Genomic DNA, 12,901 nt, shown 5'->3' on the forward strand with positions numbered 1-12,901 from the left:
TTAATAAACAAATGTTTATGAATAGCTGCTAATCATAAACATTTGTTTAATCATAAGAAGTAAATCACCACAAGTGAAACTAACGTTAGGCTAACGCAAGCGCACCAGCGCTCGCTTGACGCAGAACCACGGGACTTTTAAAATTAAATATTAATATTAATATTATTTACAATTAAAAAAAAATAGTGTACACATTTTTAAAAAGACGAAGCACAGAAATCGTTTCTAAACACGTGCATAAACCGTAATGTATATTTCTTATTTATTTAAATGTATTATATATTTAATTTGACTCGGATCAGTCGCATGCGTCACTGACCTCACCAACGCGCCGTTCCGCTCCACTTCGCACGAGCCCCCTCCCCCCTCTGTGTATAACGGTTCTTGCACGCGCTGCTGCGTCGTCCGGTGAGCTCCTTCCAGAGCCAAAATATAAGCCGGCTTCACCTTCAGTGCGCCGAGGGCGAAGTCGTGTTTCTTATTTATATATATATATATATATATATATTTTTTTTTTGTTATTGGTGAAAGCCGTGTAGCACACACGACAAGCGTTTTGTTGTGTTTTTATTCGGCGTTTTTCCGCCATTTTAAAAGGCTATCCTTGACCGGATGTAGATTGGGGGTATAATTCCGCACCGCACCCCCCCCTCACAGACTCTTCCGTTTATTCGCTGCACTGTGCGTTAGATTCCTGCTCGCTGAAATCACGCATCACCATGTCGGACGAGGGGAAACTGTTCGTCGGGGGCCTGAGCTTCGACACCAACGAGGACACGCTCGCCGAGGCGTTCGGCAAGTACGGGGCCATCGAGAAAGTCGACGTGATCCGGGACCGGGAATCCGGTAACTCTCGCGGCTTCGGCTTCGTGAAATTCGAGAACGTGGAGGACGCCAAAGACGCGCAGGAGGGCATGCACGGCAAGACCCTGGACGGCCGCGCCATCCGCGTGGACGAAGCGGGGAAGGGCGGGCGCGCCCGAGGAGGCTTCGGCGGTAGAGAATCGCGAGGCGGTGGCGGAGGCGGAGGATATGGGAGAGGCGGCGGCGGCGGCTACAATAGCGATAGGAGCTACGGGGACCGAGGCTTCCAGTCCGAGGGGCGGTATGGCGGAAACACGTACAGGAGCGGCGGAGGCGGCGGCGGTAGCGGCGGACGCGACAGCCGCGGCGGTAGCGGTTACTACAGAGGCCGGTCTCAGGGTGGATACGAGGACCGCAACTCCTCGTACAGGGAGGGGTACGACAGCTACACCGGCAACGAGTAAACGACCCGGGGCGACGTACTCGCGTGGCCCGGAACACGCGCAAACAAAGATGTCCGCGTGTTTATTGCCGAGCTTCGTTTTGTAATTATTTTGTTGTCGCTCGAGCATCTTAAAGAAAGAAATGTACACCTGAGTTTTTTTTTTTTTTTTTCATTCCTTAAATTAACAATGTTACAAATTCCACCACCCCGCACCCAAAAAAAAAGATTATTCTATTTCCTCTACACCAGAATTCTAATGTGTACAGGTGCAGGATTACCGCACGCGCACCTGTTAATGTTCCACTAAAAACCAGTTCCACCGGACACTGGTTTGAAGTGGCACCATGGCCACAGATGGTGTTGTCAGAAATACCATCAAGACTACGTTTGAGATATCTGGAATGCAATTCCAGATATACAATCCTATAAATATCAACACGTGAATTTTATTTGCTAAATTAAATGTGTCATACCTGTAATTTAGGACCATTTGTAGATGTATACAATGGACATTGCTATCGGTGAGAATTTATTTATCACTAATTAACATTTTGACTAGTGGCAATTGAGATGCCTCATCAGAATTGCAGCTAGTTACATATTACATTTTGGATATATTGACTTGGAATTGTGAAACGTGAAATTAAAGATGTGTGATTTAATTTGAAGAGAAGTCAATGGTAAAAGTGGACTGGTTTAATTAAGCTCCAGATATCTACAATGATCCACGATTTATGAATATCAAGAATTCAAAATTTTTGACAGAATTAATTGATATGTTTAAATGTAATTGCTACTAAAAATCACATAGTTGGCTTGGAATTGTAAATACAAGTATTGTTTAATGCTATAACCGCTATATGTTAAGTGCTGGCCATCGTACCAGTATATTTTGGGAATTGTCCAAATCATAACGAGTAAAGACTTGTTAAGTCACTGGTTTGCTACGATGCCTTTCAGCTCACACGGGGACGACAAACAACACCCCCCCCCCCCCCTCAAAAACAATGTTTACACTGTCTATTTATTAAAACGAGATGAAAAAAAGTATTGATGCGCATATCAGTTTATTTGACGTGGAAGGATGCAGAAGGACAAGTTATCAGATTTACACTGCTGTTATTTAAATAAAAGAAAACAAAAATCCACTCAGAGCAAATACATTAGTTTTGACTGTCTGTGCAACTTCAGAATATACTTTAAAAAACACGAGAGTCCGGGTGATATGATTTTTTGGGGGGTTTCTCTTTTTCATATTTATTACAAAAGTTTATTTAAAAATATGTGCAAGCCTCTAATTAGAAAGTCATGTTTTGGTGTATGGCACTTGTAGGTAAGGCTGACCAGTCAGAAAAAGGTGTGTAGAAATCTGTTAAAAAGGTCCGTGAGAAACACTGGATCAGGTTGTTAAACAGTGCAGAAAATACACACACACACAAAATACAATTTACAGAAAATGTATCTGAACAATGAATGTTGAAATAAGCTAAATGTGTAAAGAAAATACATTCACGACATACAATACATGTGCTCCTGCTTCACTGCCTCTTAAAGACGCGGCTTGAGTTGATGAAAATAACCGGTTAGCTCGTACACATGATGCAGTTTGTGTGTATTTAGTTGAAACATCCATCGGTGACGTGGGGGGTGGGGGTGGGGGTGGGTCAGTGTCGGGCGGATTTACAGATTTTGTCGTAGACCTCCGGGAAGGCCTCCTTACAGCCGAGTTCCTCTCTCAGCCGGTGATACAGCCGTCCGTCAAACATCTCCCAGAACTCCTCTCGGCCCATGTACACATCTGCATACAGCATCTGGAACCTGAAGGGGGCGTGAACCTCATAAGTTTTATATGTTTTAGGCTCTGATTATTATTATTATTATTATTATTATTATTATTAGGTATAGACGTTGAACAAAAAGTATGGAAATTAGTGTTTGGAAGATTATTTCTCTGTAATGATGCTTCTTGGCAATAAATGTTACGCCGTTGGAAAGCCCGTTTATTTCCCTTTTTAAACGGTGCCCCGTTTGGAAGAAACAAGCATTTATGGGATGAGCAGCACAGCCGAGGATGTGTAGAGGAGCCTAAACATGTAGAGGAGCCTGAACATGTGTAGGAACCTGAACACTGAACATGTGTAGGAACCTGAACATGTAGAGGAACCTGAACACTGAACATGTGTAGGAACCTGAACATGTAGAGGAACCTGAACACTGAACATGTGTAGGAACCTGAACATGTAGAGGAACCTGAACACTGAACATGTGTAGGAACCTGAACATGTGTAGGAACCTGAACACTGAATATGTGGAGGAACTTGAACATGTGGAGGAACCTGAACACTGAACATGTGTAGGAACCTGAACATGTAGAGGAACCTGAACACTGAACATGTGTAGGAACCTGAACACGTTGAGGAACCTGAACATGTGTAGGAACCTGAACACTGAACATGTGTAGGAACCTGAACACGTTGAGGAACCTGAACATGTGTAGGAACCTGAACACTGAACATGTGTAGGAACCTGAACACGTTGAGGAACCTGAACATGTGGAGGAACCTGAACACTGAACATGTGTAGGAACCTGAACACGTGTAGGAACCTGAACATTGAACATATGTAGGAACCTGAACATGTGTAGGAACCTGAACACGTTGAGGAAAACGTTCTGTTCAGCGATGAGTGCAGATTCATTCCAAGGGGGGAGTCTCGTCTGCCTGACTCATTGATCCTTTATCTGACTGAGGTCTGCGTTTGAATCAATGACTCTGGAATATCGTTTACCACCTGTGCCGTGTATATATATATATATATATATATATATATATATCGCAGCTTCCCCCTTCTATCAAATTTAAGTCTAGATTAATATCTATAATATTCTCTCACTCAGTTCGTTCCCAACCTGGGGTCAGAGGTCACCTTTACATCTGCACTAAAATCAGCCATATTGTGTTTGTGCAGTGTCAGACGATGTTGATCAGGCTGCACTAATATTATTAATATCATACTATTTGTTAGAGCTGGATTCCCATCCAAACGTTGTTATTACAACATTGTTTTTTTTTTTTAAATATGTCTTTAAATAGAAAGCTATCGCGCGTTATTTGAGACTCACCCGTGCACGTCCCTGACAAACTTCTCCAGCTGCCGCGTGGACGCCTTGGCTTCGAAGTGTTTGACTTTGGGCTCCCCGTAGGCTCCGATGTCCACGTACAGCTCCTCCTCCTGACCTTTGGGGTGGACCATGCCTCGGCCCGGGGGCAACAGGAAGGGACACAGCCACAGAGGATACACCTGAAACGGCACGAGACACACGGGGGGGTTCAAACAGGCCCGTAAACCAGCAGGTACGGAGGGTGGGTGTCATCATCCACAGCCGAGTCCTACGTCGATGTTCTGGTGGAAGTGCGTGATGGCCGCCTGCAGGTTCTTCATGGGAACCAGCATGTCCTGGACCACGTGGTGCTGCTCGTAGAGCCGCCGGATGGTCTCCCCCTGCGTGAGCTTCAACAGCGAGATCTTGGGAGGAACCATCCAGCCGAACAGCCAGCGGAATATCGGGTTGTTGCCGAAGGGGATGATGTCCTGGTAGAAAAGGGAGCACAGACGTCGGTAAAGCGGCGTCCCATGATGCATTGTGGTGCTGTAACGATTGAATCACTTAGCGGGAAACAAATATAAAAGAAGTCGGTGTTTGTTTTAATTTTTTGAGTTTCTCAAATCTGCCGTAGACTGCAAATTAAATATTCTCGGGACATCAGAAGTACTTTCATGATGTCACGTTGGCTTTTGGACATTTGTGTTTTTATTCCTCATAATTAATTATTATCTCAGTTAAATGTGGGCGAAAACAAAACCTATGATGTATATTATATACCATATAAGTACAATTTTAATAGAATTACAAATACTTACTTTGAAAAACATCTAACATCTGAATATATGTGGTTTGAATTCTCTTTAAAATGTCCAATTTGAATTTGAAATGGAGGAAGGATTTTATAAAAATAATAATAATAATAATAATAATGCGGAAATACTTTATTATATTTATACTTTTCTCCTCACCCAAATATTTAGTATCTTAACATAAAAGAAATTACAATAGCACAAATCGTTTCTTAAATTTTATGTAAAATTTGTCACAAACAGTCCAAATACAATGACACAATCCAGCTGCACTCCTCTTATACTCCAGCAGAGGGCGGTCCCAACCTTCCAAAAAAGTGCCAAACGCTCTCTCGTTTTCACGTCTGACAATAATCCCAAAATTGTCGATGTAATCAAAGCACCGGTCGCCGGCCTTCTCTCTCTCCGCATCGTCCACAGAACCAAAACCCTTTAAAAACCCAGAAGCCCAGAGACGGCTCCTGAAGGCATCGTCCAAACCAATGCTATGCATAATTCATCGCGGCACTTCCTGTTACAGAAGACAAAAGGATGCCAAGCCCTTCTCACTAATGGATAATGGTGTGTGTGTGTGTGTGTGTGTGTGTGTGTGTGTGTATACACTATGTGTGTGTGTGTGTGTGTGAGAAAGAGCATTAGAGTGTAATAAAGAGAAGTGAGCAAGGAGATGATGACAAGCTCATATCTGGCAGAAATGTGCAGGACCTTAATGAAACTCTAAAGGAAACAGCCTCTGTGTGTGTGTGTGTGTGTGTGTGTGTGTGTGTGTGTGTGTGTGTGTGTGTCTGTGTGTTTGTGTGTGTGTGTGTACCTGAAGCTCCCAGAAGATGCTGCGCGTGTGTCTGTGATAGTACTGCCTGAGGGGGATGTATTCGACTCCATCCTGGTCCCTCTTCAGGTAGCCCTCCACGTGTTTGAAGAACCAGGGTTTGAAGTGAAGGCCGATTCTGTTGATCTGACACCAGAGAGGACGGAGGGAGGTCAAACGGGAGGTCGCTTTTGGTCATTTTTCTGCCTAATTTTCCCATGTTTTTTGTGTCTCAGTGAGCGTTTTCTTTGCAACCGATGAACGGTATTTTCCATGAGCGACGGGCACCATGACGGTGACCCGTGAGATTAACTTGCAGCCCGTTTTGCAGCTGCAGCGTTCTCCAATTGTTCCAAAACTCTCGCACCTATTCGTCACATTGACACAAACACGTGAGAAAATAGAGGTCTGGGTTCAAACAGTGTGATGAAAACCTTATCCGGCTCGGCGTGGTCCGTCATGGTCCCCGTCATGACGACGGCGGCGTCCCGGCCGTACTGGAGGCCCTCCACGAACGTGTTCTGCTTGTTCTTCGACGCGTCGGTGAAGCGCTTGCAGATGTTCTCCAGCCCCCGGACCGGCTCGTAGCGCAGCCTCACCCAGGGTTTGGCGGGGACTATTTTAACCTCGGCCGCGACCAGGAACCCCAGGGTGCCGCAGGACCACGGGACGGCGTGGAACAGGTCCGAGTTCTCCTCCTGAGCGACCGGGAAGAAGACGTTGTGCGTTTGAACAAAACTGAATACGCGTCTGTGACACGTATATATATATATATATATATATATATATAAAAATGTGGTCTCGGCCTTCTGGGTTTCTAACATCCGTCTATCTGTAACCACGTCGGCTTTGACAACTGAACCATTAGCGAACCTCACAGCGTTTCCTCTCCTCCACAAGGAGACCACTCCTTTTGCTTACTGGAGGAGGCCATTACGCAACATTTTACTGCAACTCTGGGACTCTCATCACAAGTTTAACCAAGTCTGGGACCATTTGAAAACTATAAGTGAGGGACGTGGGGTCAGAAAACAGGTGTTTTTTTGGGGGGGGGATCCGACCTGCCCGCCTCCCAGGGAGTCATTATTTGGAAACATGGAGGCACTTTAAAAAAAAAAAACATAATTGGCAGGGGATTGGATGAACTGTCTGTCAATCAAACTCTTGCCACTCCTATGCTTCATGTGTTAAAGCTGCATTCTCTCTCCTGACCACCAGGGGGAGACTCCTCTGGTTGTATAGAAGTCTATGCTGCATGTGTTAGAGCTGCATTCTCTCTCCTGACCACCAGGGGGAGGCTCCTCTGGTTGTATAGAAGTCTATGCTTCATGTGTTAAAACTGCATTCTCTCTACTGACCACCAGGGGGCGACTCCTCTGGTTGTATAGAAGTATATGCTTCATGTGAAGCCGCATTCTCTCTCCTGACCACCAGGGGGAGACTCCTCTGGTTGTATAGAAGTCTATGCTTCATGTGTTAAAGCTGCATTCTCTCTCTCCTGACCACCAGGTGGCGACTCCTCTGGTTGTATAGAAGTCTATGCTTGTCGGTGGTCTCCCGATGACAGCATGATGGCGTTGCCACCACCGATACTCACCTCGGTGCAGCGCACCAAGCTGCCGTCAGCTAGGACCAGTTCGAACGCGACGCAGATGTGCTGAAACAGCCCGTAAATGTGAGAGGACGACTCGATGCCGGTGCCCATCACCAAACCACCTGAGAGGAGGAGCGAGGATTAAAGATTCGTAATTCAATATCTTTTTCAAGGTGGGCAAACACAAACACACACACACACACACACACACCAGCACAAAGCAGCGCTTGCCTGCCAGGAGATGAGTGAGTCTATGTGCCCGCTTGGACATCGAGATAAATGAATGCACCGCTGCCTGATGGGGAAAACATTAGATTGCTGATGCGCAATTTATGGCATCAGGGAATCCATTATGAAACCCGATCCAGGGGCGCTTCCAACGCTGCAGCCATTTCCTCCCCGTTTTTTCGCCTCCTGAGCTACAACATCAATCCTCTAACACAATTAGAGAAGTCGCTGGTGCTCTAAACAGGATACGGGGGATTGATGGAGGGGAGATGCAGGATCTGCCTCACTGGGACAACGAAGCTGTGGAAATCATCGGCACGTCTCTATTATCTAAGAAAACCCAGAGGGGCCCACAGATGATGCCCACAGTAATACAGCCACGTACCCACGGTGAGGTCATCCAGCTCGGGCAGCACCGGCAGCGTCCAGCCAATAGAGGTGAGGAGAGCGGTCACCTGACCCATGTTGGCCAGCGGCTCGACTCTCACCACCTAAAAAACAAAGACCACCAGTGAGTGAAGGCCAACAATACAAAATCCAGCCAGATAAACGTTAACGGGAAAACTGGTTTAATGCCGATGTTGGTTTTATTTCTGTCACACCGTCGCGGTTATTAGTGACAAAAGGCCGAATGTTGACGTCTGGGAACACGACGTCCCCATTGGTTAACAGAAGTCCAAGGTGGCCAGAGAACAGAGGCCGCCGGATGACCTCACAGGTTCAAACAAACTCACAGGTTCGCCACATTTATTTGGAAGAAAAGACGAGTGAAACGGAAAAATTATTAAGCAGTTTCCTTTAAATTAAGTGGTTTTAATAGTCTGGCTGTGTCAGACTTTTGCAAAAATAATGTTGCATTACAAAAACTGTGACGAGCGTTTACTTTGTTCGTCATTTTAGTTTAATGTATTAGCATGCTAATATGCTCACAATGCTAACATGCAGATGTTTAGCAGGTGTAATGTTTACTTTGTTTGCCATCTTATTTGAATGTGTTAGCATGCTAATATGCTCATAATGCTAACATACAATGTTTAGCAGGTGTAATGTTTACTTTGTTCGTCATTTTAGTTTAATGTATTAGCTTACTAATATGCTTACAATGCTAACATGCAGATGTTTAGCAGGTGTAATGTTTACTTTGTTCGTCATTTTAGTTTAATGTATTAGCTTACTAATATGCTTACAATGCTAACATGCAGATGTTTAGCAGGTGTAATGTTTACTTTGTTCGTCATTTTAGTTTAATGTATTAGCTTACTAATATGCTTACAATGCTAACATGCAGATGTTTAGCAGGTGTAATGTTTACTTTGTTTGCCATCTTATTTTAATGTGTTAGCATGCTAATATGCTTATAATGCTAACATACAATGTTTAGCAGGTGTAATGTTTACTTTGTTCGTCATTTTAGTTTAATGTATTAGCTTACTAATATGCTTACAATGCTAACATGCAGATGTTTAGCAGGTGTAATGTTTACTTTGTTCGCCATCTTATTTTAATGTGTTAGCATGCTAACATGTAGATGTTTAGCAGGTATAATATTTACTATGTTCGCCATCTTAGTTTAATATGTTAGCATGCTAATATGCTCACAATGCTAACATGCAGATGTTTAGCAGGTGTAATGTTTACTTTGTTCGCCATCTTATTTTAATGTGTTAGCATGCTAACATGTAGATGTTTAGCAGGTATAATATTTACTATGTTCGCCATCTTAGTTTAATATGTTAGCATGCTAATATGCTCACAATGCTAACATGCAGATGTTTAGCAGGTGTAATGTTTACTTTGTTCGTCATTTTAGTTTAATGTATTAGCTTACTAATATGCTTACAATGCTAACATGCAGATGTTTAGCAGGTGTAATGTTTACTTTGTTTGCCATCTTATTTTAATGTGTTAGCATGCTAATATGCTTATAATGCTAACATACAATGTTTAGCAGGTGTAATGTTTACTTTGTTCGTCATTTTAGTTTAATGTATTAGCTTACTAATATGCTTACAATGCTAACATGCAGATGTTTAGCAGGTGTAATGTTTACTTTGTTCGCCATCTTATTTTAATGTGTTAGCATGCTAACATGTAGATGTTTAGCAGGTATAATATTTACTATGTTCGCCATCTTAGTTTAATATGTTAGCATGCTAATATGCTCACAATGCTAACATGCAGATGTTTAGCAGGTGTAATGTTTACTTTGTTCGCCATCTTATTTTAATGTGTTAGCATGCTAACATGTAGATGTTTAGCAGGTATAATATTTACTATGTTCGCCATCTTAGTTTAATATGTTAGCATGCTAATATGCTCACAATGCTAACCATGCAGATGTTTAGCCGGTATAACGTTTACTATGTTCGCCATCTTAGTTCAGCGTGCTAGCGTGCTAAAGTGAGCACAAAGTAGAGCTGGGGCTGATGGGATTGGTCGAGTCCTCCCACCTGCCTCTTCGTGTCCACCTCCAGAATGTCCATCATGTTGATCATGATGTTCTTGCTGGTTTTCTTGTACTTCCCCACTCTGAGGGACACGGTGAGCCAGCCGGGGCGACCCGTACACATGTGGGTCTTACTGCCGTCCTTCTTCCACTCGCGCACCTGAAATGTGGGACAAAGGCAAGAAGGCATTATGTTTCACAGCTCATTTAAACCCCTCAAAGTATATTTTGTGAACACTGATCCTCCCACTGTGGTGAGCCCATGTGCGTCTTTCTTCTTGACACTTCATTGACTACCGCTCTCTCTGGGGCCTGTGGATCAGATTGATTTACCTCTACTTCACATCAGATTCCTCTCTCCTTCTAGGAATCAAGGGATTAAGTGTCCGTCTAGTCTGCTCCTTGGGCCCTCTCCCGCGTACAGTCAGCATTTTATCAGACTTTTGAACAGATTGCCTAAATTCACACAACCTCACATAGATCTTAAGCACAAAATGGAGGGGGAAAAGTGCTGCATTACCTCATAATAATAATAATAATGGCCCCATTTCTGAACCAATTCAGTTCAATAAATCACTTTTATTTTGCCCCTTTAGAAAGAAACAATTAACCACAAAACAACACGCGCACACACACACACACACACACACACACACACACACGTGGACCCTGTGTTGTGCAACTTGATTGTTGAACACCCAAACTGATAAGTAGTTTCTTCACTTGATCGTGAACTCGCAGGCCCAACTAATCAAAAGCCAAAGAAATTGATGTGCTTTTAAAAAAAAAAAAAAAAAACAGCCTTACTTTTATAACTGTGAATGTTGAATTAAAAGAAAATGTATGTTTTGATGATCAATAACCAGCCTGTTGAAACTGTTACAACACAATCTTATCTATCGTGTGCCTGCAAAGCAACAAAAAACAAAAGGTTGATAAGCGGTGTAATAATGAATTTACAACATTAACAGAGATAAAGCAACACACTCTGCACCGCCAACAAAGATGCACGTAGTTAAAAACACCAGTGAGTTGTTCACTAGTACCCATGATGCTTTGCAAAACAGGCCACTCCTCATTCTATCCATGGTACAGGTGTCCTATAGACCAGGGATAGAGGTAACTTTTAAAAAACAAATGAATGGGAGGTCAGGGGTCAGTTCACAAAAAGGTAGCTGCGCACACACACGCGCGCACACCTGTAAGAGCCAATATCACACAACAGGTGACCCCGACGCTGCTGCTCACCTGTCGCTGGATGTCACGCACGCGCTGGTCGTGCAGCTTGGGCGCGGAGCACATCTTGAAAATGAGCCACGCGCGCACATAGTAGTACACGTCGAACACGACGGAGAGCGGCAGCAGGAACAGACACACGAATATCCACCGCTGGTGGACGATGACGTAATCGAGACCCTTGATTCTGATCCACAGCAGGAACGTGACCACCACGCCGGCTAAACACAGCAGGGGATCCATGATGGCGTCCGGACGGGTTCGCTCTCCGGACCCCAAAGGCTCTTTTGTATTTTAGGTGTTTTTTCTTTGTGAGTAAAACTATCGCCGAGCGCCCGGACATCGATTACCTCCTGATGGCCTCTTCACCGCGATAGGTGAACGCTTCCTAGGCGGCCGGGCCGGTCCGGCCCTCCCGTTTCCTCTACTGCTCCGCTGATTGGTCAAAACCGCTGCCTGGGGGCGGGACCGAGCGTCACACGCGTGGCGCTCATTGGTCGAGCGAGCGACCGTTGGGAATTCTGGAGCGGTAGCCTCTCTGAAGTTGGACCAATCAGGAAGCGGAGCGGCTGTCACGCCATGACACTGTTACTAAACGATGACCGTGTGGGCCAGCCTGGGTTCAAGCTCCTCTATTCAGTGAAGGGACACTAATAATAACTAATTAAACCAATTAGTTATTTATCTGTCTGTTGCCTCACAACTGGGAATATTATGAGGATCATTCATAAGCATTTCATATATTATATCTGATCTTTGCTACTATTGTCAATATCAAAGTATAACATGTACTGACTCTCATACAACTTTATTTGCCACATGTGTGTGTGTGTGTGCACATATACATTTGACTCCCAATGTACGTACACATAAATAGACATAAACAAATGTGGACAAATAACGGTAAAGAAGTGTATATACGTATTGTATATAACTGTATATAAGTATTGTAGAAAATATATAAAAAGTATATGAGACAAATATGTGTAGGCTTCTAGCCTATATATAGAAATTATATAGGCCTAAATATATATTTTAAAAAAAAGAAAACCAACAATAAAAAAAAAAAATTGAATAAAATGGCAAATCAAGTGTTCTGGAGTTGTAAAGTATAAAAACAGTGCAAATAAATAGAATAATAATATCAAATAAAATAAAGTGAACGCATTTTTATTTTTTTGGATTTGTCGTGAATTTTTTGGTTCAAATGTTCATGTTTTATTCATTTGTTTACAACATTTATTGATGTATAATTTTCCTTTTTAGTTTTATTTGGTCAAATAGTCTCATAATCGCCGCACGGTCAAGTTACAGTTTACATCCATGTCTGTTCAAATGTCTCATAATTCTGTCCTATAGACATTTGAAGTTGTCAAATTCTATGCAAATTCTTGAATGAGGGTCAAAGTCTTGACCTTTGACCAA

At 43.3% G+C, this 12,901-nt stretch overlaps 2 protein-coding genes across 2 annotated transcripts; one reads left to right on the top strand and one right to left on the bottom strand.

The window, feature by feature from the left end:
- Positions 1-395: 395 nt before the first annotated feature.
- LOC117729600 (cold-inducible RNA-binding protein A-like) lies at positions 396-2,400 on the top strand. Its single transcript, XM_034530839.1, has one exon. The coding sequence runs from the start codon at positions 720-722 to the stop codon at positions 1,266-1,268; it is 549 nt and encodes a 182-aa protein (XP_034386730.1). The 5' UTR covers positions 396-719; the 3' UTR covers positions 1,269-2,400.
- On the bottom strand, positions 2,298-11,917 carry dhcr24 (24-dehydrocholesterol reductase). Its single transcript, XM_034530838.1, has 9 exons — positions 11,489-11,917; positions 10,245-10,400; positions 8,180-8,285; positions 7,570-7,688; positions 6,407-6,670; positions 5,976-6,119; positions 4,643-4,840; positions 4,371-4,549; positions 2,298-3,067 (listed from the first exon to the last, which is right to left on the bottom strand). Exons 1-9 carry the CDS (start codon positions 11,717-11,719, stop codon positions 2,914-2,916), a joined length of 1,551 nt encoding a protein of 516 aa, XP_034386729.1. The 5' UTR covers positions 11,720-11,917; the 3' UTR covers positions 2,298-2,913.
- Positions 11,918-12,901: the final 984 nt, after the last annotated feature.

Source organism: Cyclopterus lumpus, chromosome 4, assembly GCF_009769545.1.
Source record: "Cyclopterus lumpus isolate fCycLum1 chromosome 4, fCycLum1.pri, whole genome shotgun sequence".
NCBI classification, from domain to species: domain Eukaryota; kingdom Metazoa; phylum Chordata; class Actinopteri; order Perciformes; family Cyclopteridae; genus Cyclopterus; species Cyclopterus lumpus.